Here is a 25,264-nt window from a genome sequence, read left to right on the forward strand (position 1 = left end):
CTTTCAGTGAGAGAAAGAGACAGCTAGTTCAGACCTTTCCTCAGTATGAGACCTTCTTCTGGACGGGAGGAGACTGGAGAAACCAGCTCAGTTCCTTGCCTGTATTGTTTTGCGTTGAGTTCCTTCAGTAAAGGGTAACTGCAGACCCTGACTCTCTGTACTTATTTTCCCATTGGGGTGCCCCACACCTTACCAGAAAGTAGCAACACATGTAACACCTCAATGGTGTCTTTGGGAACCCAGTGGAGCACTGCACTTTAATGAGTTTAGATCTATTGTTCATGCTAAACAAATAACCCAAAGGAACACACACAATGATCTGTCTTGAAATGAAGAAAATATTTGCATAGTAAGAAGATACACATAGTGTAAAACCTGCCACAGTTCTAAGAAGTTGTATTAATTATAGAAGGAAATGAACACATATGGATGATCTTGAGGTTTTGCGTAGAATGTATCACGTGACCCAAACACAGATGACCACTGCAAACATGACTATGACGATTAACAGGTATAGTATGAAGACCAGCCTGTCCACAATCATGGCCGCAATGCACCAATCTGACTTGGTATCAGTCGTATCTCGAGATAGGGTAAGCTCTTTATGGATTTGTAGAATTTCAAAGAGCAGCCTTTTTAGCAATTTTACTTCCAGTGAATCTTTTTCCTTTTGGAGAACCTTCTTCTCCAGGAGGTCAGGAACATTCTCATCCTTCTTTCCATCACTAGTGGCATCTAAGGGGAAAGTTACAATTGGTAAAGAGTTGGGAACTGTAAACACTATAGTCATCTCATGAACCTGTACTCACCATGTTCTTTACCTTTGATAGAAACCATATCTGTTTTGGGGCTCTTTACTTTAAAAAACAGAACACGTGCTAAACGTCTCATGATCCACATTTGTATCCAGGCTGGAGCGCTTGGTTGAGATTCAGACAACATTAACATGTAGGAGGTAGCAACAGAGCCAATCGTACTAAACACCATGACCGCAAGACAAACGCAGCAGAATATTCCTGTATGTGAAACACAGGAAGGCACCAAATGAAAAGATTAAAGAAGACCCAACACTGCTGCTGACGTCTGTTTTAGAAAATAATAGTAGATAGTAGTATTGTAGATTAAATGACAGTTCCTGAGCATGTTCTTAGTCTTTATGTTGTGCCATTTCACTATTAGTCCTACTAGAAACGCTTGAATAAATGTAGATCTGGGTTTTACCAGAACTTCTACACTGTGGAGGGACACATCCACAACTGGTTACAGAATAATAGAGAAATGACACACCACAGACTTATATGAAAAGTTGCTCCGGAATTATTACGTGGGGAAAGCAAGTAGTTTCTACAACAGGAGAAATGACAGGTTATCTTTAAAGAGAGAACACTGGGCGTCATTAAAGAAAAAACACAAAGACTGGATAATAGAAAGAAGGCATCTGATCCTCCCCACCAGGTCCTTCACAAACTAAGCCTCGGTTTGCTCAGTCTGGGAAACACGGCCCATGTATCAGCTGCATCTCCCGTGATTTATGATACATTTAGTTCATATCGGATCACGGATCTTTTGTACTGTACTCACATCAATATATTAGGCAGTCAGTTAGGATCAGGAAAGCCATGGTTAGTCCAGGAGATGCGATAGACACACAGATCATGTTTCCCGGACCGAGCACAGTCAATTAAATCAGACCTTAAAGGTGATAGCCAACCCCCAAAAAAAACCAAATGCCCGGGCCCCTCATACAGATTGTATATACCTCACTCCCTGGCACTCGCATCGCTTTTGATGCCCGCATGGCCGCCACTGCATCTCTCCGTCGCGCGGATCAAAACATCCGGCTACAGGTGTGTGTGTGGAGGGTTTTCAGCCAATAGCAGGCCGCGACAGGAACGAGCGTCCCTACCAACGCGTGTGACGCTAGGGAGGCTTGTTCCCATTATGGCCTGCTATTGGCTGGGTCCCCCTCTCCATTGCTGGATGTTTTGATCCGCGCGATGGGGAGATGCAGCGGCAGCCGTGCGGGCATCAGAAACAACGGGAAGCAAGGTAAGTACAACCTGTGTTTGGGGCTCGGGCATTTGGGAGGGTATTTTTGGGCTTGGATAACCCCTTTAATTATACTTTGAATACAATAAATTCCCGTATATCAGGCCATCTTAAAATAGATATCTATATTAAATGGGAAATTACAGGAATTGGCCACATGTGTTCAGACTTCCCAGACTTTTCCTTCACTGGACACTGAAAGAAACTTGTAATGGTTATCTATCAGACGTCAAGAGAACTTGGTAACTGCTGTATGTTAAAGGGGTTATCACGTAAAAATATTACAATGCAATGAATAGAGCATTTCAAATTAAGTATTATTGGTAGCGCTACTCGCTGTTACTCCTGTGGCCATGATTCTGGTCCACCCACTCCTACATTCAGTAGTGGACCGACATGCGCAGTAACTTGTGCATAACTCCCAACTGTCCCAGTTCCAGCGGGACAGTCACAGATTTCGGCTGTATGTATTTACTGATCTCTACTGTTCCTACGTCTTTAGGACAAAGAGCCATTTGATTGGAATAGTGAAGCAGGGAGCTGTCTGCTGGTCCATGGAGAATGTGCAGGCCTAGGAATCAGCCTGTGCCCTCCTAAACAGTCCAGCAGGCACGTTGTGCGACAACATCATGCTTGCTGGGGAACGCTTTATGTGCTCCAATAATCGGGGAACGCCTAGGTGAGTATTTACAGTTTTTTGATTTTATTTCTTTAATGGAGGTGGCACTACTGAAACTACCCTGTGGGCACTACATGTACAAACCGGATTCAAAAAAAGTTGGGACACTAAACAAATTGTGAATAAAAACTGAATGCAATGATGTGGAGATGGCAAATGTCAATATTTTATTTGTAATAGAACGTAGATGACAGATCAAATGTTTAATCTGAGTAAATGTATCATTTTAAAGGAAAAATAGGTTGATTCCAATTTTCACGATGTCAACAAATCCCCAAAAAGTTGGGACAAGTAGCAATAAGAGGTTGGAAAAAGTAAATTTGAGCATAACGAAGAGCTGGAAGACCAATTAACACTAATTAGGTCAATTGGCAACATGATTGGATATAAAAAGAGTTTCTCAGAGTGGCAGTGTCTCTCAGAAGCCAAGATGGGTAGAGGATCACCAATTCCCACAATGTTGTGCAGAAAGATAGTGGAGCAATATCAGAAAGGTGTTACCCAGCGAAAAATTGCAAAGACTTTGCATCTATCATCATCAACTGTGCATAACAGCATCCGAAGATTCAGAGAATCTGGAACAATCTCTGTGTGTAAGGGTCAAGGCCGTAAAACCATACTGGATGCCCGTGATCTCCGGGCCCTTAAACGACACTGCACCACAAACAGGAATGCTACTGTAAAGGAAATCACAGAATGGGCTCAGGAATACTTCCAGAAACCATTGTCAGTGAACACAATCCACCGTGCCATCCGCCGTTGCCAGCTGAAACTCTACAGTGCAAAGAAGAAGCCATTTCTAAGCAAGATCCATAAGCTCAGGCGTTTTCACTGGGCCAGGGATCATTTAAAATGGAGTGTGGCAAAATGGAAGACTGTTCTGTGGTCAGACGAGTCACGATTCGAAGTTCTTTTTGGAAATCTGGGACGCCATGTCATCCGGACAAAAGAGGACAAGGACAACCCAAGTTGTTATCAACGCTCAGTTCAGAAGCCTGCATCTCTGATGGTATGGGGTTGCATGAGTGCGTGTGGCATGGGCAGCTTGCATGTCTGGAAAGGCACCATCAATGCAGAAAAATATATTCAGGTTCTAGAACAACATATGCTCCCATCCAGACGTCATCTCTTTCAGGGAAGACCCTGCATTTTTCAACAAGATAATGCCAGACCACATTCTGCATCAATCACAACATCATGGCTGCGAAGGAGAAGGATCCGGGTACTGAAATGGCCAGTCTGCAGTCCAGATCTTTCACCTATAGAGAACATTTGGCGCATCATAAAGAGGAAGGTGCAACAAAGAAGGCCCAAGACGATTGAACAGTTAGAGGCCTGTATTAGACAAGAATGGGAGAGCATTCCTATTTCTAAACTTGAGAAACTGGTCTCCTCGGTCCCCAGACGTCTGTTGAGTGTTGTAAGAAGAAGGGGATATGCCACACAGTGGTGAAAATGGCCTTGTCCCAACTTTTTGGGGATTTGTTGACACCATGAAATTCTGATTCAACATATTTTTCCCTTAAAATGGTACATTTTCTCAGTTTAAACTTGTGTTCCGTGATTTATGTTCTATTCTGAATAAAATATTAGAAGTTGGCACCTCCACATCATTGCATTCAGTTTTTATTCACGATTTGTATAGTGTCCCAACTTTTTTGGAATCCGGTTTGTATGTATAACTACTATGAGGGAGCACAATGTGGACATAACTACTGTGTTAGCATAACTGCTGGGAGGGGACACAGTATCGACATACCTACTGTGAGGGTGTACAATATGGGCATATCTACTGTGTGGTGACACAGTGTGGGTATAACTACTGTGAGGGGGCACAATTCTGGCAAAACTACTATGATGGGGCACAATGTGGGCAAGCTACTGTGAGAGGGCATAGTGTGGACATTACTGTGAGGGGGCACTGTGTAGGCATAACTAATGTATGGAGGCACAACGTAGGCATAACTACTGTGAATGGGGCACAATATAGATACAACTTCTGTGTGGAGGCACTAAGGGGACTGAGTGGGATTAGGCTTGTATAGATATGCACTGGGCAAAGTTAGAGGTGTGGCTTAGTACTTTTAAAATTTGGCATTGGCACACTATGCATCCTGCTGCTATTGTACCTCTTTGGGATCTTCAAAAGTTAGGAGGTATGTTGTTTACATTTTGCCCCTATTGCTACTATGCAAAGCCATTGCACTTTGAAGGGTAAATTTGCCTGTGATTTATACTGTTGTGTGAACTTACATTTCATATTGTTGAACGGCATTTATGTGTTTATTGTAATATGTCCTGTTGATTTGCATTGTTATTACACTATAGCTGGACTGCACTGTGGAAATAGTTCATGTATAGCCAGCTAATATTGAGAGACTATGGACTTTTCAGCCGGTGCACTGAGAAGCTAGTGCAGCGTCCCACGTACTGTATGTGTGTAAAAGGGACACTTTAAACATATGCCTATTTAGTTAATGTATTTGCAATGTATGATATTTCCTATTTATCAGGCTGGCATTGTCATTGCATCTATTCGCCCCTTGGTGGTGCTGTCATTACTTAGACAGAACAGAAAGGAAGTAGTCAGTCAGTGTGTGAGAGTCAGAGAGAGAAGAAGGAAGTTAATGGAGGAGAGAAACAGACTTTATCCACGATATAGCTGCAAAATCTGGGTGATTAAAGGCCATAATTATCCTATTTCCCTAGAAGCCTTCGGGGATATAGTGAACCTTAATACTTCAGGAGAGCATCCTGAAAATAATGTTGCAGAGAGTTTGCCTTCCATGAGGGAGAAACGCCCTTGTTGGATAGCTCAAGATAAGTAGAAAACAGTGTATTTTTAGTACCTTAGTGCTATCGAAAGTGGACTTAAAGTAAATCTAATTATTCTTTGCCTGTAAAGCTAAAGTACTAGAGAACTCGCTAACTGACAATTGCCTAAACCTGATAAAAGGAATACTACCGAACCTATTTCTGAGTCATCACTCATGCCATGCAAATGAACTGTATCTGGACTGACTACTTGAAGACAATTGATTCAGTAAACATTCAACTGTTTATTACAACTGACTCCTCATCCTTTCTACTACTCTAAACATTTGCACCTAACGGTGCTGGCATCACGAACAACAACACAGGGGCCCAGCCGCAAAAGCACCTTACACCCATTACCATCAAGGGCATCTCAACTTCGATCTGGCTGGTGTTCCCTGCAATAGAGAGTGCCCCGGAGGATTTAGTGCCGTCTTCCCCTTCACTGCACGCTGGCCCAGGGAGGCTCTGCTAACCGTGAGTACAAACTACTACTACTCCCATCGGCCCACCGTCATCTCACGTGTTGCCCCTGCGGTCCGGTCCGCTGCACTAGTAATTCTCCATTGCTGTCATAAGGGACTATACAGTGCTACATTTCGGAGGGAAAAAAAACAGACACAGCGAACTTCTAACCATCTAATTTAGCTCTTTTAGATGGTTGTTTACATCTGTAAACTGCTTAGTCATGCCCATTGACTTGTACTGAGACAAGTCTATGGCAGCCATGAACTGCAACATTGTTTCTGTTAGGCTGTGATTCTCCAGCTTCACCCCTCCCACTAGAAGATTCTAGATCAGTTAGAAACTGTATAAAAGTAGAGCAGTCAGAGTCCCTAGGGATCTGCAGATAGGGGCCAGTGTTTGAGAGACTCTGCCAGACTACACACATGACCAGAAGTAGATGCTGAGATGGGGATACGATTGAGCCACAGACCCTGTGCCACCAGCCTTTTGGCCAAGGTATCAGCCTTCTGAGAGAAAGAGGGAAAACTAGCTTGGGCCTTTCCTCAGCACAGAAACTTTTTCGGCCAGGGAGGAGACTAGAGAAGCCAGCTGTATTGTTGCCCGTATTGTTTTGTGCTTGAGTTTCTCCAGTAAAGAAGCATACTTTTGACAGTAAACATTGACTTTATGGAATTACTTCCCACTGAGCTGCACCACACCTTACCATCTCCTCCAGAAAGCAGCAGCACATGGTGACACTTCAGTGGTGACCGGGGGATCCAGTGTAGCATTGGGGCTTCCTCAAACTTGGTCACTGCACTTATGGCTCCTTTTCGCCTCTCACTGTTCATTTCCATGGTTACGACCACCCTGCAATTCATTAGCGGTGGTCGCGCTTACACGCTATAGGAAAAAATACCGGCCTCTTTGGTGCCGGTGCTTTTTTATAGTATGGAAGCATGGCCACACTGATGGATTGTAGGGTGGTGGTAACCATGGAAACAAGCAGTGTATAATGTGATGGAAAAATTAATCCAGCCAGCGAAGGATGCAATATGGACAATCACAATACATTAGTAAGTGCCTTGTATTAACTTTCTCTACATAATAAATGCTATTTGTTGAAGTGATAAAACCCCTTTAAGTATTTTGATTTCGGACATGTTTGGCATATTGGGCAGCACAGTGGCTCAGTGGTTAGCACTGTTGCCTTGCAGAGCTGTGGTCCTGGGTTTGAATCTGACCAAGGTCAACATCTGCATAGAGTTTGTATGTTCTAGCCGTGTTTGCGTTCGTTTCCTCCCACACTCCAAAGACATACTGATAGTTAGGTTGGGAGCCCCATTGGGGACAGCTTGATGCTAATGTGTGTAAAGCGCTGCAGAATATGTCAGTGCTATATAAGGGAGTATAATAAATATATATTGTCAGGACCCACCTCTGGGGCCCACTCCTATCTCATGAACATGGCCAGTCAATGTGCTCTTTGGAAAATTGTAACCTCTTCAGCACATGTCTTTTTTTCAACAATGGGACTTTGTGGGGGGCTTCTTGCAGATAGCTTGGCTTCACATAGGCGTCTTCTAATTGTAACAGTACTCACAGGTAACTTTAGACCTTCTTTGATCTTCCTGGAGCTGATTGTTGGCTAAGTGACAGTCCTTGCCATTTTGGCTATTCTTCTATCCATTTGAATGGTAGTTTTTCGCTTTCTCCCACGTCTTTCAGGTTTTGGTTGCCATTTTAAAGCATTTGCGATCATTTTAGCTGAGTAGCCTATAATTTTCTGCACTTCTTTATATGTTTTCCCCTCTCCAATCAACTTTTTATTCAAGGTACGCTGTTCTTCTGAACAATGTCTGGAACGACCCATTATCCTCAGAATTTCAGAGAGAAATACACTGTAACAGCATGTACAACATTTGTTGCCTTCCTTCCTTAAATAAGGGCAACAAATGCCACCTGTTTTTCAAAGAATGAATGACCTCACTAATTGAACTCCACACTGCTATTATTTTGAACATGCCCCTTTCAATGTGATTGAATTACAGAGAATCAGCAGCATGCATGGCATGACTGTTGGATTTCTATTACTCTACTACACCTTCTAGTAAATTATTTGCCATGTAGAAATATAATTTCTACCAAAAACAGTGATTGATCAGGTTAGTGATGTCTGACTGCTATTATATTGAACACAACTGTACATGTAGGAATATAGAAATGAACTTACCTAAAACAGCGGGAGTGTCTGAACTGGGGAGCATGTCATTCAGAATCAACAGAAGCACAGAGAAGCCCAGCACCACTGTAATTTTAAACCCAAGTCTCTCTCCAGTTCCAATATGTATGAACATACTAACAATATCCATAATGACCAAGAAGCAAGCTGGGATGATGAGGTTTATAACGTAGACCACAGAGGATCGCTTTATGTTAATCTGAAGAATAAAATATGAGAACACAAATAAATAAATAAAAAACATACATGGACCACTGTGTAGTACCCCAGACCTGGGGGTTCTACCATTGTATATAGTTTGTATTGTTATGTATTTATTTTATATGTTATGGCCCTATCTACCAGTAAGAAATGGTTGGCAAAGGTTGGCAAGGAACAGGGTCTAACCACCCTGTTCCTCCCCCTTGGTAGGAGTGGACTGTTCCTGCTTCCTACCAGGAGGGGGAGTTCCTGAACAGCCATAAGAAGGAGAGGAAGCACAATGCAGAGCTCATGCTTCTAAAGAGGTTCTCCAGTGAAAATTAACTTGATCAAGTACTAAAGTGAATCTTTGAGAACACAGAAGGCAGCGTGAATAGCTACGACCAGCATTTAAAGACCCTGCTGCAAGGTGAGGGACTATGGCTAAGACACCCATCACCCAGACTACTTTCTAAGGGCTCGGACACATAGCATTCAAATGCAAAACTATAGCAATCTCAGATTTCTGCTGCAGTTTTAATGGTGGATTTTTACCATGGAAAAATCCTCTATGTGACCGTAACGCTAAGCGTAATTTCATAATTGAGGCCCAAATTTACTAATCCTAAAGATGCCATAAGCTTAGACAGGATGTCTAGACCTGCACCAGATTTATCACAGGGGCTCAGGCTGGATGATAATCTAATGCAGGGATAGGCACTTTCCTTCGACTCTATACCAACTTAGTTGGCTTACTTTAAGACAGACTGTTGGGCCAAAATGATGGCGCAATTTTAGCTCACAATGGCGCCCCTTAGGCCTGCCCACTTTCCCATGAAGCTCTACTCTCATTTCACTAAGCCCTTTCCCCTTGTCAAGCATGTTGGAAAAAAGTGTAGAAACCCTATATGTGCCATATTGTGCCAATTTGTGTGAAAGAAGCTTAAAAGGGTTTTTCCTATCATAGAGACATGTAAATATTACTCAAATATCTACAGTATATGTATAGCATGTACCACTAGACATGGGATTGAGGGCAGCTATAAGGTGTACAGAGGTAGCACTTATAAAATGAATCTTTTTTTTAAAGGCTATGTACACCTTTGGAGGCAATTTTTATTTATGATTGTATTTTACTCATTTTTGGCTAAAAATCATATTTCGATTGCCCTTTATTAAAAATATTGAGCCATTTTGTCACAAAGGGTTAACTGTTTTTCTAACTGTGTGACTGATACTTTCACTTTGTGCCAATCATCTAAATAGCCCTTATCTCTAAACTACGAAGAGATTATAAACACTTATTTAAGCCACATTCTTATCAGTAAGGTAAGGATTTAGCTTTAACCCTTAGGCTACCAGCGCCGTACATGTACGGCACTGGTGTGATGTGTAAACATGACGCCCGCTCGCACGTGTAGCGGGCGGCATGGCCGGCAGATCTCTGATGTTTCATACAGCAGAGACCTACGGCTAATTACCGTGACCGGCAATAATGCCGATCGCAGTAATTAAATGCTTTAGATGCCGTGATCAAGTGAGATCACGGCACCTAAATGCGCAAAAATCCAGAAGCTTCCTACCTATGCCCCGTGTGTCCAATCCAGGCATAGGTAGTTGCGCTGAATACTGTAAGCCTTACTGAGTAGGCTAACAGTATTCAAACTGCAATTCCTATTTTGGCTACCAGATGGCAGGCCAGGATAAAAAATGAGCAAAAGAAAGCAAAATAAGCTAATAATAAATACCTGATAAACCAAAATTAAAAATTAAGATTTTTTTTAATAAGCTCATATATGAGGCACATAATGAACACAATTTTTTTTTTTAAATGTAAAAATATATATATAAAATTTATAAAAGTTTAAATCACCCCCCTTTCTGTATAATTAAAAAATAAATACCTAAATAACAATAAATATAAACATCATAGGTATCACCGCGACCAAAAATGCCCATACTATTAAAATAGAAAAAAAAAAATCCAATACGGCGAATGGCGTAACGGAAAAAAGGGTCAAAATGGCCGATTTGCCATTTTTTTCATTGCTTCTCTCATCCAAAATTTTTTAATAAAATGTGATAAAAAAGTCATGCATACTCCAAAATGGTATTAATTCAAAGTACAACTTGTTCTGCAAAGAATGAGCCCCTAAACAGCTCAGTAGACATAAGTATAAAAAAGTTATGGGGGTCAGAATATGGTGATATATATATATAAAAAAAAAAACATTTTTCTCAAAGTTTTAATTTATTTTTACACTATTTAGACATAAAGAACCTATACATATGGGGTATCGTTGTAATCATACTGACCCAAAGAATGAAGGGCATGGGTCAGTTTTGCCGTAAACAAAATGCTGTGGGAACAAAACCCGTAAAACGGTGGAGGGATTGCATTTTTTTTTCCAATTCCACCCCATTCGGAATTTTTTTAACACTTCCCACAACATTTTATGCCATATTTAATATATATTTAATAATTTTTAATAATTTAATAATTATTTAATAATTTTATAATGTCAGAAAGCAGAGATAAGGAGCCCATCTGCTCCCCAGACGACGGAAAAGACAAAAAATCCACAGGCTGCTACTACAGCATCTCAGCTATGTACAGTAAAAAGGATTCCTTATTTTTAATAAAGACCAATTAAAAAATGATTTTTAGCTCAAAATAAGTACAATGCAATAATAAAAAAAAAAATTGCCCCCAAAGGTGTACATAGCCTTTCAGTCTCACCTGGAAGATCACTTTGCTAAACTCTTGTCCTCCAGTCCAATATGTCGTGTTTGATACACTGATGTCCAACAGGCTCCAGTCTCCTTTACTGACAAATACCTTTCGTGTGTTTATGTTCACTTGAGATGAGTTGAGTTTCGGCAACATGATGATGTCTTTAACTGGAAGGGAATGTAACATGAAAATAAAATTAGATGCGGGAGTAAGGGAGGCGATTGCTACAATGGGAATCACAAAGACGAATTTTGAGGTCAGCCTTTGTTTGTAACGGTTTGTATTCAACTCTCAATTAATGGTGTTAATGGTGGAATTCCCCTCTCCCTATTAAGGGCCCATTCATGTGAACCCAGTGAGTTCAACGGGTCTGCGATTCACAAGATACAGCGAAAAATAGGACATGTCCTCTCTTTTACAGCGTGGAAGCATGGAACCTGAAGGCCACGGAAACAGGGGTGTAGCTAAAGGCTCATGGGCCCTGGTGCAAGAGTTTAGCTTTGGGCGCCCACCTTCCCTCAGTGCTTTGTGGCTGGGGCAGAAAAGCACATAGCCTTTATCTGAGGCAAAATTGGAAACAGCACCCCCCACCCCATGCCAAATTCTTGACCTAACACCTTCCCTCCAGTGGCGTCGCCGGGGGGGGGGGGGGCAGAGGGGGCCACGGCCCCCCCTACATCAAGCTGTGCCCCCCCATGTGCCCCCCCAACTAAAATGTCCCCCATTCATTTTGGTACTAGTTGGTCTGTGCTGCGCTGCTGCGCACTGCGTAGGCACTAGGCAGCCCTACCGGACATCTTCTTCACATCTGATGATCTGATCTGACTGAGTCTCGGACTCGGTGCCGTTGCGGTCTCACTCTCTAGTCTCCACCCACCGCCGCCGCGCCGCGTCCCCGGCCCCGCCCCCGGCCCCAGGACCTGACCAGTTGAGTCAGACTCAGTCAGACTCAGTGGCAGTGCTGTGCATAAATCAGCACGCCGCTAGTCGAGACTAGCTGATTCTGATTCATTCAACTACTGGCAGCAGCTGCCTAAAGGGCTTCTGTCACCCCACTAAAGTCATATATTTTTTTTTTTGGCAACTTAAATTCCTTATAATGCGATATATCAATATATAATGCTCTTACTCATTTTGGTTGGGCAGTTTCTTAAAAAAACAGACTTTTATAGTATGTAAATGAGCTCTCTACCAGCAAGTAGGGCGGCTACTTGCTGGTAGCAGCCTCATCCTCCTATCATAAAGACGCCCCCTCCTCATGTTGATTGACAGGGCCAGCGAACGTGCTCGTCCTCTGGCTGGCCCTGTCTGCGTTCAAAATCTGGCGCCTGCGCCGTACCTGTCTTCAGTCGGCATAGGCGCACTGATAGGAGGACGCTCGCTCGGCCGCTCCATCCTCAGTGCGCCTGCGCCTGGTGTAGATGTGACGTCATCGGCGCATTGAGGATGGAGCGGCCGAGCGAGCGTCCTCCTCTCAGTGCGCCTACGCCGACGCGGCTGCTAGGAGGATGCGGCTGCTACCAGCAAGTAACCGCCCTACTTGCTGGTAGAGAGCTCATTTACATATTATAAAAGTCCGTTTTTTGAAGAAACTGCCCAACCAAAATGAGTAAGAGCATTATATATTGATATATCGCATTATAGGGAACTTAAGTTGCAAAAAAAATAAAAATGACTTTAGTGGGGTGACAGAAGCCCTTTAAGCCAGCCAGGCCCAGACTAGAGACTGTGAGACAGACAGTGTGTGGCGTGGCGTGGCCCTACCCTACCGATACCGAACAGACTGGACTGAGACTGACTGAGCCTGACCTAGTGGTGATGGTGTAGCAGGTTAACTTAATAATAATAAGGTACAACTTACAAGTAGTGACTGAGTGGACTGACTAAGTCTCTTTCTATTCTAACTAGAGAGATTAGATCTGACTCTAAATGAGTCTGAGAGGAGAGCTGGCTGGCGGCTGCCCCTGAATCTTCCTGCTTTAAAAGTTAAAGGGGTTCTGCATTTTAATTTAACTGATGATCTATACTCTGGATAGATCATCAGCTTCTGATCGGTGGGGGTCCCGGGTCAGACACCCGGGACCCCCGCCGATCAGCTGCTTGAGAAAGCACCGGCGCTCCAGTAGCGTCGCGGCCTTCTCACTGTTTACCGCCGGCCCAGTGATGTCACGAGTTACGACTAGTATCAACTAGCGTGGGCGGGGCTAAGCTCCATTCAAGTGAACAGAGCTTAGCCGCGCTCAGGCTAGTTGATACTAGTCATGATGTCAGTCACTGGGCCGGCGGTAAACAGTGAGAAGGCCGCGGTGCTGCTCGAGCGCCAGTGCCTTCTCAAACAGCTGATTGGCGGGGGTACCGGGTGTCTGACCCCCGCCGATCAGAAGCTGATGATCTATCCAGAGGATAGATCATCAGTTAAATGAAAGTGCAGAACCCCTTTAAAGTTAATGTCAGTGCAGCCTGGATGATTACAGGGTTTACTACTTTACCGTTTAGAGAAATCATGTTCAAATGTGAGCGGTGGGGAGGGTGATCTGTGGTCTGTGGATGTCATGAGTCATTACACTGTTATAGGGGGGAGGGATCTGTGGATGATACTCTTAAAGTGTTATAGGGAGGGAATCAGGGGTCTGTGGATGTCATGACACTGTTACGGGGGGGGGGGGGGGGGGGGAATCTGTAGATGACACTGTTATAGGGAGGGGGATCTGTAGATGACACGGTTATGGGGGGGGGGGGGGGGAATCTGTACCACTCTGTGGATGACACTGTTAGGCTCCATTCAGACGTCCGTAACAGCGGCAATGTGCGGGTCCGCATTTTTTTTCGGGAACGGAATTGCGGACCCGGAAGTGTGGGTCTGCATTTCCGTATACGGCAGCACATCGTGCTGCCCTATAGAAATAAATGGGTCCGCAATTCCGTTACGCAAATTTCAGATGTGTGAACGGGGCCTTATAGGGAGAGGGATCCCGGTATGACACTGATATGGGGTGGATCTGTGGATGACACATAGCATAAGATGCTATAAACGGTATGTGTCATCCACAGATCCCCAGGCAGCTAGGACATGTTGAAATCTGAATGATTGGGGTTTTTCTTCCCCATTGCGGTTTTAGGTATTGGGTAAAGTATCGCAGCATTTCTAAGCATACTTGTGTAAATGTATCGTTGTTATAGCTGCCCCCCCCCCCCTACTTTTGTCCTGGCCCCCAGTGTGCCCCCCCCCCAAATTTGAAAACTAGAGACGCCACTGCTTCCCTCCAGCCAGAGGTTTCACTTTACCAGGATGCACTTTCTATAATAGTGGTGTCTTCTTAGGCAAAAGGGTCTTTGGTAAGGTAGAGACTGCTACCTCTGTACCCCTTATAACTATGCCCCTGCACAGAGAACTTCTCACCTCTCCTCACTACTTGCATTGCCTTTGCAATTAATTCATTCAACATACCAGAATGTAGATAGGAGCCAAAAGTCAAATTACAGGTCTGTTTGTCAAATGGAAACTTGAAGACATTTAGATCACAGGCACTAACAATTCGTATTGGCTTTGTATCCAAGATTAACCCATTGGAGTGGATAAGGAAGTAGGAAATCACTGGAGACTTATCCTCATTTTCAATCCTGTATAAGACAGAGCAACACATCATTATATACATTTCCCATTTCATCCTATATGGAAAGCAAAAGTCATATACTGGCACAATGTATGAGGGAGGGGTACAGTATGTGCTTACTTGTATACTGTATGTCTACAGAGATGAATGTAGATTGTGTTTCCGCATAGACCACTGACTTGCATAAGTCTAATTATATAAAAAGGGTAGTATGTGGAAACCATAGGATCCAAGGAAGCTGTCTTACATTTAGAAGTGTCGCTGGATACACCGAAGTTATGTAGAAGTCATATTCGAATTCGCGATATTTCGCGAATATTTTGTAGAATATTCGTCGAAACTTCTAAATTTTATTTTTTTTCTTGAAAAAATCGGAAAGGTAATGATTGTGTAATATGCAAATTTTCAGAATTCGAATTTTCATATTCAAATTTTTTATTGAGAATTTTTCAACTTACAACTATTAGACAAAGAAGATTATATCACTATATTAGCTAAATTGCTCTATATTCGATTTTTTCGAATATTCTCTATATGGCTATAACTTAGTTTTTTCGAATATTCGTAATATTCTAAAACAAGAATATATAGCAATATAGCGAATATTAAAAAAAACGAATATAGAGCAAAATTCGCAAACACTACTACTCCTAAAGTCAAGTATATTGCAGCCTTCTTATTGGCCCACAAGCTAGAAGCAGTGAGGGATCATGTGTACTGATAAAAAAAAAAAAATTGAAAAAAAAAATAAAAAATAAATTCGGAAAATAAATTTGAATATTCGAAATTACGAATATATATGACTATATTCGAAATATTCGCGAATTTTCGAAGTGCCTATATTCGCGATAAAAATTTGAAATTCGAATATTCGTGATCAACACTACTCTTCATAACTTCGCCGGAACCGCCGCCAGCTATGGGGCCAGTAATCTGTCCTGACATGTCTACTTTAGTAACTAGTTGCATCCCCCATAAAATCACAACTCCGGATTATCTATCCTTATATGACTTTGTGTTGTGCCATTTGTTTATGATTCCTTCTAGAAGTTATGAATTAATTTTCAGAAGTCTGCAATAAAGGTCCATCTGGGTGTTACTAGTTGGGGGTGTGCCCCTGCTGAGTCTGACACTATCCAGTCAGTGCTGCCAAGTGTCAGACTGTGCAGGGACACATCCCTAACTAATAACACCCATCTGGACCTTCACTACAAAATGCCAGCTACTCATTCATAACTTCTAACAGGAATAACATAGGAATGTACCGTATGCCACAGCTAAGAACAGATATTTCAGAATTGGTATTATATGGGGGATGCAAGTACTTACTAAAACAGACATGTCAGGAGTGAGGGCTCCTCGATATATGCCACTCCTTTGTTAAAGTTCACATCTACTATTTCTTATGTACAAAATTCTGCACCAGTCTCACAATATACTGTATCTGTATAGTAAAACACTGCTTCCCTGGATGGACACATGGCATAAGGCTAGCTGCATGCAGCCATAGCTAGGGGGGCCAGCTGCATATGGATTTGGAAATATAGTAGGAGGAATGCCTAGGAATGGCCGAGAGGCTTCTGGGAAAAAAGGGAAGACCTCCTGTACCTGCGGAAATGCTTGCAAATCTGAGCCGTATGGAGGACGCTTTCTCCCAGAAAGAAGGTCTCCATGCAGAGGTCACAATAACGCCTCAACAAGCATCATAGACACCTGTACAAGCAATTTTTCCCTTTACAAAAGGTGTAATGCGTATTTCTACACACGAGACTTTCTTTGGTCCGGAGTGCTGTATCAGCGCAGCCTGTGTACTCTATTCAGTCTCTGCTCTGCCACCAGCACCATTAACGGTCCATTCACACGTCCGCACAATGGATCCGCATCCGTTGCGCAAAATTGCATTCATTTCAATGGGGCCGCAAAAGATGCGGACAGCACACCGTGTGCTGTCCGCATCTGCACTTCCATTCAGCGGCCCCGCAAAAAAATAGAGCATGTCCTATTCTTGTCCGCAGCCACGGACAAGAATAGGCATTTCTATCACAGTGCAAAATGCGGAACGCACATGGCTGGTGTCCGTGTTTTGTGGATCCGCAATTTGCGGACCGGAAAACAGTTGTGGACGTGTGAATGGACCCTTATCCTGGCACAGGCAGCAGGAACTGAACAGGCCTCATAAGCTGCACTGATACAGCACTTCAGATCACTGATCTCCTGCTGTTCCTGCTGTTAAAGGGGTTGTCTCGTCTTTATATTGATGACCCATCGTCAGGATAGTTCATCAGTATCTGATCAGCAGGGGTCCAACACCCGGCACCCCTGACGATCAGCTGTTTAAAAAGGAGGCGATGCTCTCTACGAGCGCTACTTACTCTTCATTAGGGCTCATTCACACGACCGTGGTTTTAGTCCGCTCTTGAGCCACATTTTTTGCGGCTCGGGTGCGGACCCATTCACTTCAATCCGTTGCTCCGTTCAGTGGTCCCGCAAAAATTATGCGTCATGTCCTAGTCTCGTCCATTTTGCGGACAAGAATAGGCATTTCTATAATGGGCCTCCTGTTCTTTTCCGCATATTTCAGAAGGCACACGGGGGCGGCATCTGTGTTTTGCGGATACGCAATTTGCGGACTGCAAAACACAGCACGGTCGTGTGAATGAGCACTTACACTGCTCCTCGTCCTGAAGTGCAGTGTAATGACAAGTACTTGCTCTATTCAAGTGAATGTCATTACACTATGCCGCTGCTCCATAGAAGATGATGGGTAGTGTAGAGACTATGAAGCGGCACTCACATGGAGCACCGCCTCCGTGTCAAACAGCTAATCAGCGGGGGTGCCGGGTGTCGGACCCCTACCGATCAGATATTGATGACCTATCCTGACGATAGGTCATCAATATAAACGGCAGGACAACCATTTAGCTCTGATGCCAGCCGCTTAACTCCCTAGGCATCTAGGCTGTGAGAGGGAGCGGGCTCCTTCTGACACTATCGACCATGGCAGCCGAGGCCCTAACAAAGGCCACCAGCACTGACATGACTGTATGTCTATTAGACTGGGCCGCAGACACAGCCTAATAGACAGCCTGACACTGGTAGGCCTCTTGCACACGACTGTATGTCTTTTTCAGTATTTTGCGGTCCGCAAAAAACGGATCTGCAAAAAATATGGATGACATCCATGTGCATTCCGTTTTTTTCGGAACGGAACATCTGGCCCCTAATAGAACAGTACTATCCTTGTCCGTTATGCGGACAATAATAGGACATGTTCTATCTTTGAACGGAAATACGGAAAAGGAAGGCATACGGAGTACCTTCGTTTTTTTTTTGCAGATCCATTAAAACGAATGGTTCTGTATATGGTCCGTATATGGAACGCAAAAAACGGAATGTAAGCGAATGTGTGCAAGAGGCCGTACATTGATAGGCTATAATACATTGGTATACAGTATATGTATCCCAAACCATTGTCACTAAAAAGTACAATTCACCCCTCAAAAAATAAGCCCTCATACTGCTACATGGACATAAAAAAAAAAAAGTTAAGGCCGGGAAAAAACCCAAAAAAGCCATCCAGTGTCTTATTTCGCACTCTTCCTTGACTGAAAATACTCCTCAAATGCTAAGAGGAATATTTTTGCCTTTCTGGAAAACATTTAGTGCGACCTCTTACTCCATGAACTATATGTGATGCCAGGATGCTGCACCATAAAACTCAGCCCTGGCGCCAAACATGCATGGAGCGGGCGGGTGTGACAGAAAGGGATTCCCATCAGTCAGAGTCTGTCCTCCAAATAGACCATGGGCGTATTTTTTCTGAAAAACCTTTGACGCTTTGAAGGTATTGATAAAAATAACTGTCATACACTTACATTTCATAGATGTATAGGTCTGGTTGCCAAAACTTTTCACCAGGAATCACCATGTTCTTAATTTTGCAAAAGTCTTCTGGTTCCCACTTTATGAATTCATTTTCCCATTCCTGAATTGAAATGCTTGTCAATAACAGAAATCATAGTTCTAAGCACACAGAAAGTTTTATAATCACAAGAACAAAAAAATTAAAAGGCTTTTCTATTGGATATCTGCAGCGTGTCCAGGAAGGGAGAGGAGTGTAGGATAAGAGTGGTGGTAGCAATGAACGGAAGTAGTAGTTATTCATAGTGGCGGTCCTCACACTTTAGCTTCCTGGGGCCATGTGGTGATGGGAGGAATGTACCCTTTCCTTCCCCAGGGATCACCCTGGATTTAGGTGGAGTCTCCTGTCTGGTGCTGGTTTGGGGTGCCCTTGGAGTTGGTGGAGTATTGCAGCGTGCAAGGGCGGACTCACGGTGGAGAGGTAGCATGTAGTCATGCAAGTGTTGGTGCATGCAAGCATGCGGCTGGTTTTAGTAGGTAACGGATGAAAAGCTTTACTGGCAACTTCAGTAGTTCATAACCAACATTTGAGGTGGTAAAATCGGGGCATATAAGCCCCTTCCCGGAAATGCCCCAAACACACCTAGAAACACCCACTTGTGGGCAGGGTTTGCGTTAGCCACATACATTTTTGGCCCGGGGCAGCACAAATTTACCGGGATTGTCACTGACTGGCAGCTATGCATGTTACAGAGGCAGCTTTCTCAAAGGCTGTGTATAGGGGGTGCAGCTGGTATACAGATCCCCTCTGAGTCCCAAAACTTTTTGGCCAAAGAAGTGCAATTTCTTTCTCTAAATAACTCTGTTTCTCTGCCTACAATGTTCTCAGTAGCTCTGCAATACCCTCTGCAGGATCACTGAAGTAACAGTCTGTCTCTTAAAGAGTCACTGTACGTTAACACAATTTCATTTCTAAATCATTTCATTTAAAAAATATTTCTGCATCCACCTGAAAAAGCTGTCAAGTCATGACCACTAGGGGTCTCACTTCCACCTAAGTTGCATTCCACTGCCTGTTGTCAGGCAGGATTCATCCCTTGTAGCAGAGACTAAGAAAATGGCTGAGAGGAAGTGGGGGCATGTCAGAGCTACCCTAGTTCCTGAGCCTGATAAAACAACTGCTTCTACACGGAGTAGGAGCTTCCTGCTTTTCTATAAGTGTGATTTATCCCTCCTTATCGGTTCTGTGAATCCCCTAGAAAAAGATAAACATAATCGGAAGTAAGGGATGTGAGGTCACCGCATACAGTATTGGCAGAAGGGAGACAGACACTGCTTCTGAGAGAAATTCATCTAGCTGTGCAGCTGAAACATGGAATAATATGGCTAAAAGAGGCTTTATGATTGTACAAAGAACAAAGCTATTATGCAAACTTTTTTATTTAATTTAATTTTTTAATTCAGGTACACTTTAAGTGTGGAAGGGTACCCAAAACTTCTAATCCCACCAAATTGCAGTGAAGTCCATAGCCATAAATGGCACAGTTTGTAGAAATATATGATCTGCAAAATGTTTTAGCTCTAGGTAAGGGACAGTCACCTAGCAATAGCTATTAGGGTTCTCTTTTGCCGTCGTGATAAGAAGCGAGATCTTGCAGGGGAAGTCTTATGAAAGTAAATACTTCCCCCTGGATTTTTTCCAAGAAAGACATGATGGCTAATCCCTTCTCCTGAATCAAAGATCATAGATAGCATTAAAACTAGATTTGAGAGGTTTCAACAGTTTAATAACTGGAACCAGATAGGGCTGTAATAAATTTTGGCTCAGAAAGCAAGAAAGCACAATAATAGTTGTGGGTTTTTTATTTAACATATTTTTAAAGAAATGTTTTCTTGAGCTGATAACACTGACTGAGGTCATGTAATCAGAATGGCCCTATGTATCTGGTACATAGTTATCCTCTACTTCCAAGGTTCTGTTTGAGGTTGACCCTGTTTGTAGTTCCTTTGTGACCTAAACAAACATATACTGTATATATTCAAATAAGCATGCCCTGCTACCAACAAAAAAACCTAAGTGGGTAGGGTATTGGGTGGCTGTCCCTTTCCTAGAACAAAAACTTTTTGCATATCAGTCCTGCCTGAGGCTACTTTCACACTTACGTTTAACTTTTCCGGTAATGAGATCCGGCAGTTCAGTTCAGCAAGCCGTGGTTCTCTTTCCGTCATGGGATGCAGAGCAAAATGAACACAATAGAAAACGGATCCGTCCCCCATTGACTTTCAATGGTGTTTATGCCGGATCTGTCATGGCTATTTTAAAGATAATACAACCAGATCCGTTCATAATGGATGCAGCCGGTTGTATTATCAGTAACGGAAGCGTTTTTTGCTGATCTCTGCCAGATCAGGCAAAAATGCAAGTGTGAAGGAAGCTTGAGTAAGGTCATCAATGTCAGACTGGGGTGCCTAGGACCCACCCGTGGAAATCATTCTAGGGGCCCACTCTACAGCTACCAAAAATAAATATTACTTGTTCATTTTTCGGGCTCAAGCTAATTAATATTTGCAGTTTAGCACACAATACTGTGTGCAAAACAGAACGGTATTGTGCACTGCTCTATATCAGATTGTTCTCATTAAGCAGCTCATTGTAGTTGATAACCGAATCTGTTAAGGTCCCTTTACACAGAGTGACAGAGCAGGAGATTGTTGAGAAGGAAGCGTTCCTTCCCGACAATTGCCTGCTCTTTAACGGAGGAGAACACTGTATTTACATGCAGTGATCTCCATTGTATGGGGAGCAGTGATCCCATGTCATTGTTCTTCCCCATACTGACTACTTGTTTGCCGGCAGCAGATCATGATTATTTACACAGCACAATCTACTAACAGTAAATGTTATTTTTTATGTGCGCACAAACGATCAAATTACAGTACCTGATGAATGAGCGTTTCGTTTGTTCATCAGGTAATCAGCCTACACGGCATTCACCGCAGCCAGTACTTCCAAGAGCTACTAAAGCGAGCAACACGGTAACCTATGTCACAGTGAACTACACTGTGACAATATGTCTATTTTTATTTATTTTTTTAACATAAAAAAGCATTTTTAAATCATGTTTCCATTTCTGACAGCCATATTTTTTTTATTTTTATGCCAATCATCTTGTGTAGGGGATCCTTTTTTGCAGGAAAGTTGACATATTTATTGTTGCATTTTTTGGGTGTATATAATTTTTTGATCATTAAATATTACACTTTTTTGGGGGCAAGGGGACCAAAAAATGTCTGCTTTGTTTTTTATGGCATTCACCTGAGGGGATAGGTCATGTTGTATTTTTATAGAGCAGGTAGTTACAGACGCAGCAATACCTAATGCAGCGTCCCACATATGTATGTAAAAGGGATACTTTAAACATCTGCCTATTTAGTTAAAGCGAACCTTTCACCAGGATTTCACCTAATAAACTATTACCAGTACCTTATAGATTATGCTCATTCTGTTTAAATGCATTCTTGTCCCGCTTTCCTGGGATGTACAGTACAGACCAAAAGTTTGGACACACCTTCTCATTCAAAGAGTTTTCTTTATTTTCATGACTATGAAGGCATCAAAACTATGAATTAACACATGTGGAATTATATACATAACAAACAAGTGTGAAACAACTGAAAATATGTCATATTCTAGGTTCTTCAAAGTAGCCACCTTTTGCTTTGATTACTGCTTTGCACACTCTTGGCATTCTCTTGATGAGCTTCAAGAGGTAGTCCCCTGAAATGGTCTTCCAACAGTCTTGAAGGAGTTCCCAGAGGTGCTTAGCACTTGTTGGCCCTTTTGCCTTCACTCTGCGGTCCAGCTCACCCCAAACCATCTCGATTGGGTTCAGGTCCGGTGACTGTGGAGGCCAGGTCATCTGGGCAGCACCCCATCACTCTCCTTCATGGTCAAATAGCCCTTACTTTCAAGGTTTTCCCAATTTTTCGGCTGACTGACTGACCTTCATTTCTTAAAGTAATGATGGCCACTCGTTTTTCTTTACTTAGCTGCTTTTTTCTTGCCATAATACAAATTCTAACAGTTTATTCAGTAGGACTATCAGCTGTGTATCCACCTGACTTCTCCTCAACGCAACTGATGGTCCCAACCCCATTTATAAGGCAAGAAATTCCACTTATTAAACCTGACAGGGCACACCTGTGAAGTGAAAACCATTTCAGGGGACTACCTCTTGAAGCTCATCAAGAGAATGCCAAGAGTGTGCAAATCAGTAATCAAAGCAAAAGGTGGCTACTTTGAAGAACCTAGAATATGACATATTTTCAGTTGTTTCACACTTGTTTGTTATGTATATAATTCCACATGTGTTAATTCATAGTTTTGATGCCTTCAGTGTGAATCTACAATTTTCATAGTCATGAAAATAAAGAAAACTCTTTGAATGAGAAGGTGTGTCCAAACTTTTGGTCTATACTGTATATTGATGAAAAAAACGACTTATAAAGTCCTTGTCTCCAGCTCCTGCAGTCACGGTGGAAGTCAAGGGGGTAGCCCTTCCCTCACTCCGGGCTGTACCTCCCCTTCCCTAACCCCTCCTCTAACTATTGTAACTGACACCCGGCTCAGTCGCCGGGACCGCGCTTGTACTGGCGGCGCATGCGCCATTGGTCTCAGTAGCAGCGCGATCCCGTCTATCGCGCGGACTGAAGCGCGATCCTGTAAGTGAATTGCGCATGCGCCGTCCGTCCCCGATGCCTCCCTGTCTTCTGTTCTTCAGGTGCGCGCCTGAATAGAAGACAGGGAGGCATCGGGGACGGACGGCGCATGCGCAATTCACTTACAGGATCGCGCTTCAGTCTGCGCGATAGACGGGATCGCGCTGCTACTGAGACCAACGGCGCATGCGCCGCCAGTACAAGCGCGGTCCCGGCGACTGAGCCGGGTGTCAGTTTCACTAGTTAGAGGAGGGATTAGGGCAGGGGAGGTACAGCCCGGAGTGAGGGAAGGGCTACCCCCTTGACTTCCACCGTGACTGCAGGAGCTGGAGACAAGGACTTTATAAGTCGTTTTTTTCATCAATATACATCCCAGGAAAGCGGGACAAGAATGCATTTAAACAGAATGAGCATAATCTATAAGGTACTGGTAATAGTTTATTAGGTGAAATCCTGGTGAAAGGTTCGCTTTAATGCATTTGCAATGTATGGTATTTCCTATTTATCAGGCTGGCATTGTCATTACATCTATTCACCTCTAGGTGGTGCTGTCATTACTTGGACAGAACAGAAAGGAAGTAGTTAGTCAGTGTGTGAGAGTCAGAGAGAGAAGGAAGTTAATGAAGGAGAGAAAGAGGCTTTATCCACGATGTAGCTGCAATATCTTTCCTCCGGGACCTGATCAATCCTGGAGAGGACAAACTAAGAGTAGTTACAGCAGCTTAGCACTGGACAGTAAGTCTACGTCTAAATATAAAGTAAGCCTAGTGTAGGTTAGAGCTGCGTCTGGCATATGGACTTCACAAGCACAAGTGACCAAGAGTAACTTTCCAAGTTCCTGGACACGACTGAATGATTAAAGGCCATAATTATCCTATTTTCAGAAGCCTTCCGGGATATAGTGAATCTGAATACTTCAGGAGAGCATCCTCCAAATAATGTCGCAGAGAGTTTGCCTGCCACGAGGGAGAAACACCCTTATTGAATTAAAGTAAATCTAATTATTCTTCGCCTGTAAAGCTAAAGTGCAAACGAACTGTAGCTGTACTGACTACCTGAAGACAATTGATTCAGTGAACGTTCAACTATTTATTACAACTGACTCCTCATCCTTTCTACTACTCTCAACATTTGCACCTAGCGGTGCTGGCATCACAAACACAGGGGCCCAGCCGCAAAAGCACCTTACACCTATTACCATCAAGGACACTTCAACTTCCATCTGGCTGCTGTTCCCTGCAATAGAGAGTGCCGCGGAGGATTTGGTGCTGTCTTCCTCTTCACTTCCAGGGAGGCTCTGGTAACTGTGAGTACAACTACTACTCCCATTCGGCACACCACCGTAACACTCACTGTCCCCTGTGGCCAGGTCGCTGCACTTATATGTCTATTTCTTATTTCTGTTAAAGGGGTTGTGTCATCTCAGACAATGGTGTGTCCAAACCATATATCCTAGCGATATGCCCCCATTGTTACCATTTTCTGAAAGCCGTATTTTTTTTATGTTTTGGGCGATTGTCTTATGTAGGAGTTTGTTTATTGCAGGATGAGGTGACCGTTTGATTGGTACCATTTTAGAGTACATACAATTTTCATATTGCTTGGCATTAAACTTTTTGTGAGGCAAGTTGACCAAAAAAATGGCTGTTTTGGCACTCTGGGGTGTTACATAAGTAAGGTTACCTAATAAAGCCCTTGGCCAAAATATTTCCAATTAATCTGCGAATTGAGTCTGCTATTTATTTTGAAGTTTGATTATGGAATTGTTCTATATTCAGGGCAGCTCTACTAATAGCCGTTTTGAAGAGGTAATGTAGATGACATTAATTTCTTCCAGTTTTTTGAGGATGATACCTCACATAATAGCAGACCTGCTGCATCTGTTACTTTAAATTGTGCGTTTTAAAGTGGTTTTCCAAGAGTTT

General features: G+C 43.0%; 1 protein-coding gene across 1 annotated transcript in view; it reads right to left on the reverse strand.

Moving 5' to 3' along the window:
* Positions 1-332: 332 nt before the first annotated feature.
* Positions 333-25,264, reverse strand: part of LOC120980070 (5-hydroxytryptamine receptor 3A-like) — a 56,427-nt gene continuing 31,495 nt past the window's right edge. Inside the window, exons 4-9 of the mRNA XM_040408938.1 lie at positions 18,635-18,744; positions 14,594-14,766; positions 11,152-11,312; positions 8,223-8,430; positions 822-1,016; positions 333-735 (exon numbers count right to left, since the gene is read on the reverse strand). Of these exons, the coding sequence (XP_040264872.1) occupies positions 458-735; positions 822-1,016; positions 8,223-8,430; positions 11,152-11,312; positions 14,594-14,766; positions 18,635-18,744 (1,125 nt within the window). The 3' untranslated portion in view covers positions 333-457. The remainder of the gene's footprint in view (positions 736-821; positions 1,017-8,222; positions 8,431-11,151; positions 11,313-14,593; positions 14,767-18,634; positions 18,745-25,264) is intronic.

The sequence above is a fragment of the Bufo bufo genome, chromosome 10 (assembly GCF_905171765.1).
Source record: "Bufo bufo chromosome 10, aBufBuf1.1, whole genome shotgun sequence".
In the NCBI taxonomy this organism is placed as follows: Eukaryota; Metazoa; Chordata; class Amphibia; order Anura; family Bufonidae; genus Bufo; species Bufo bufo.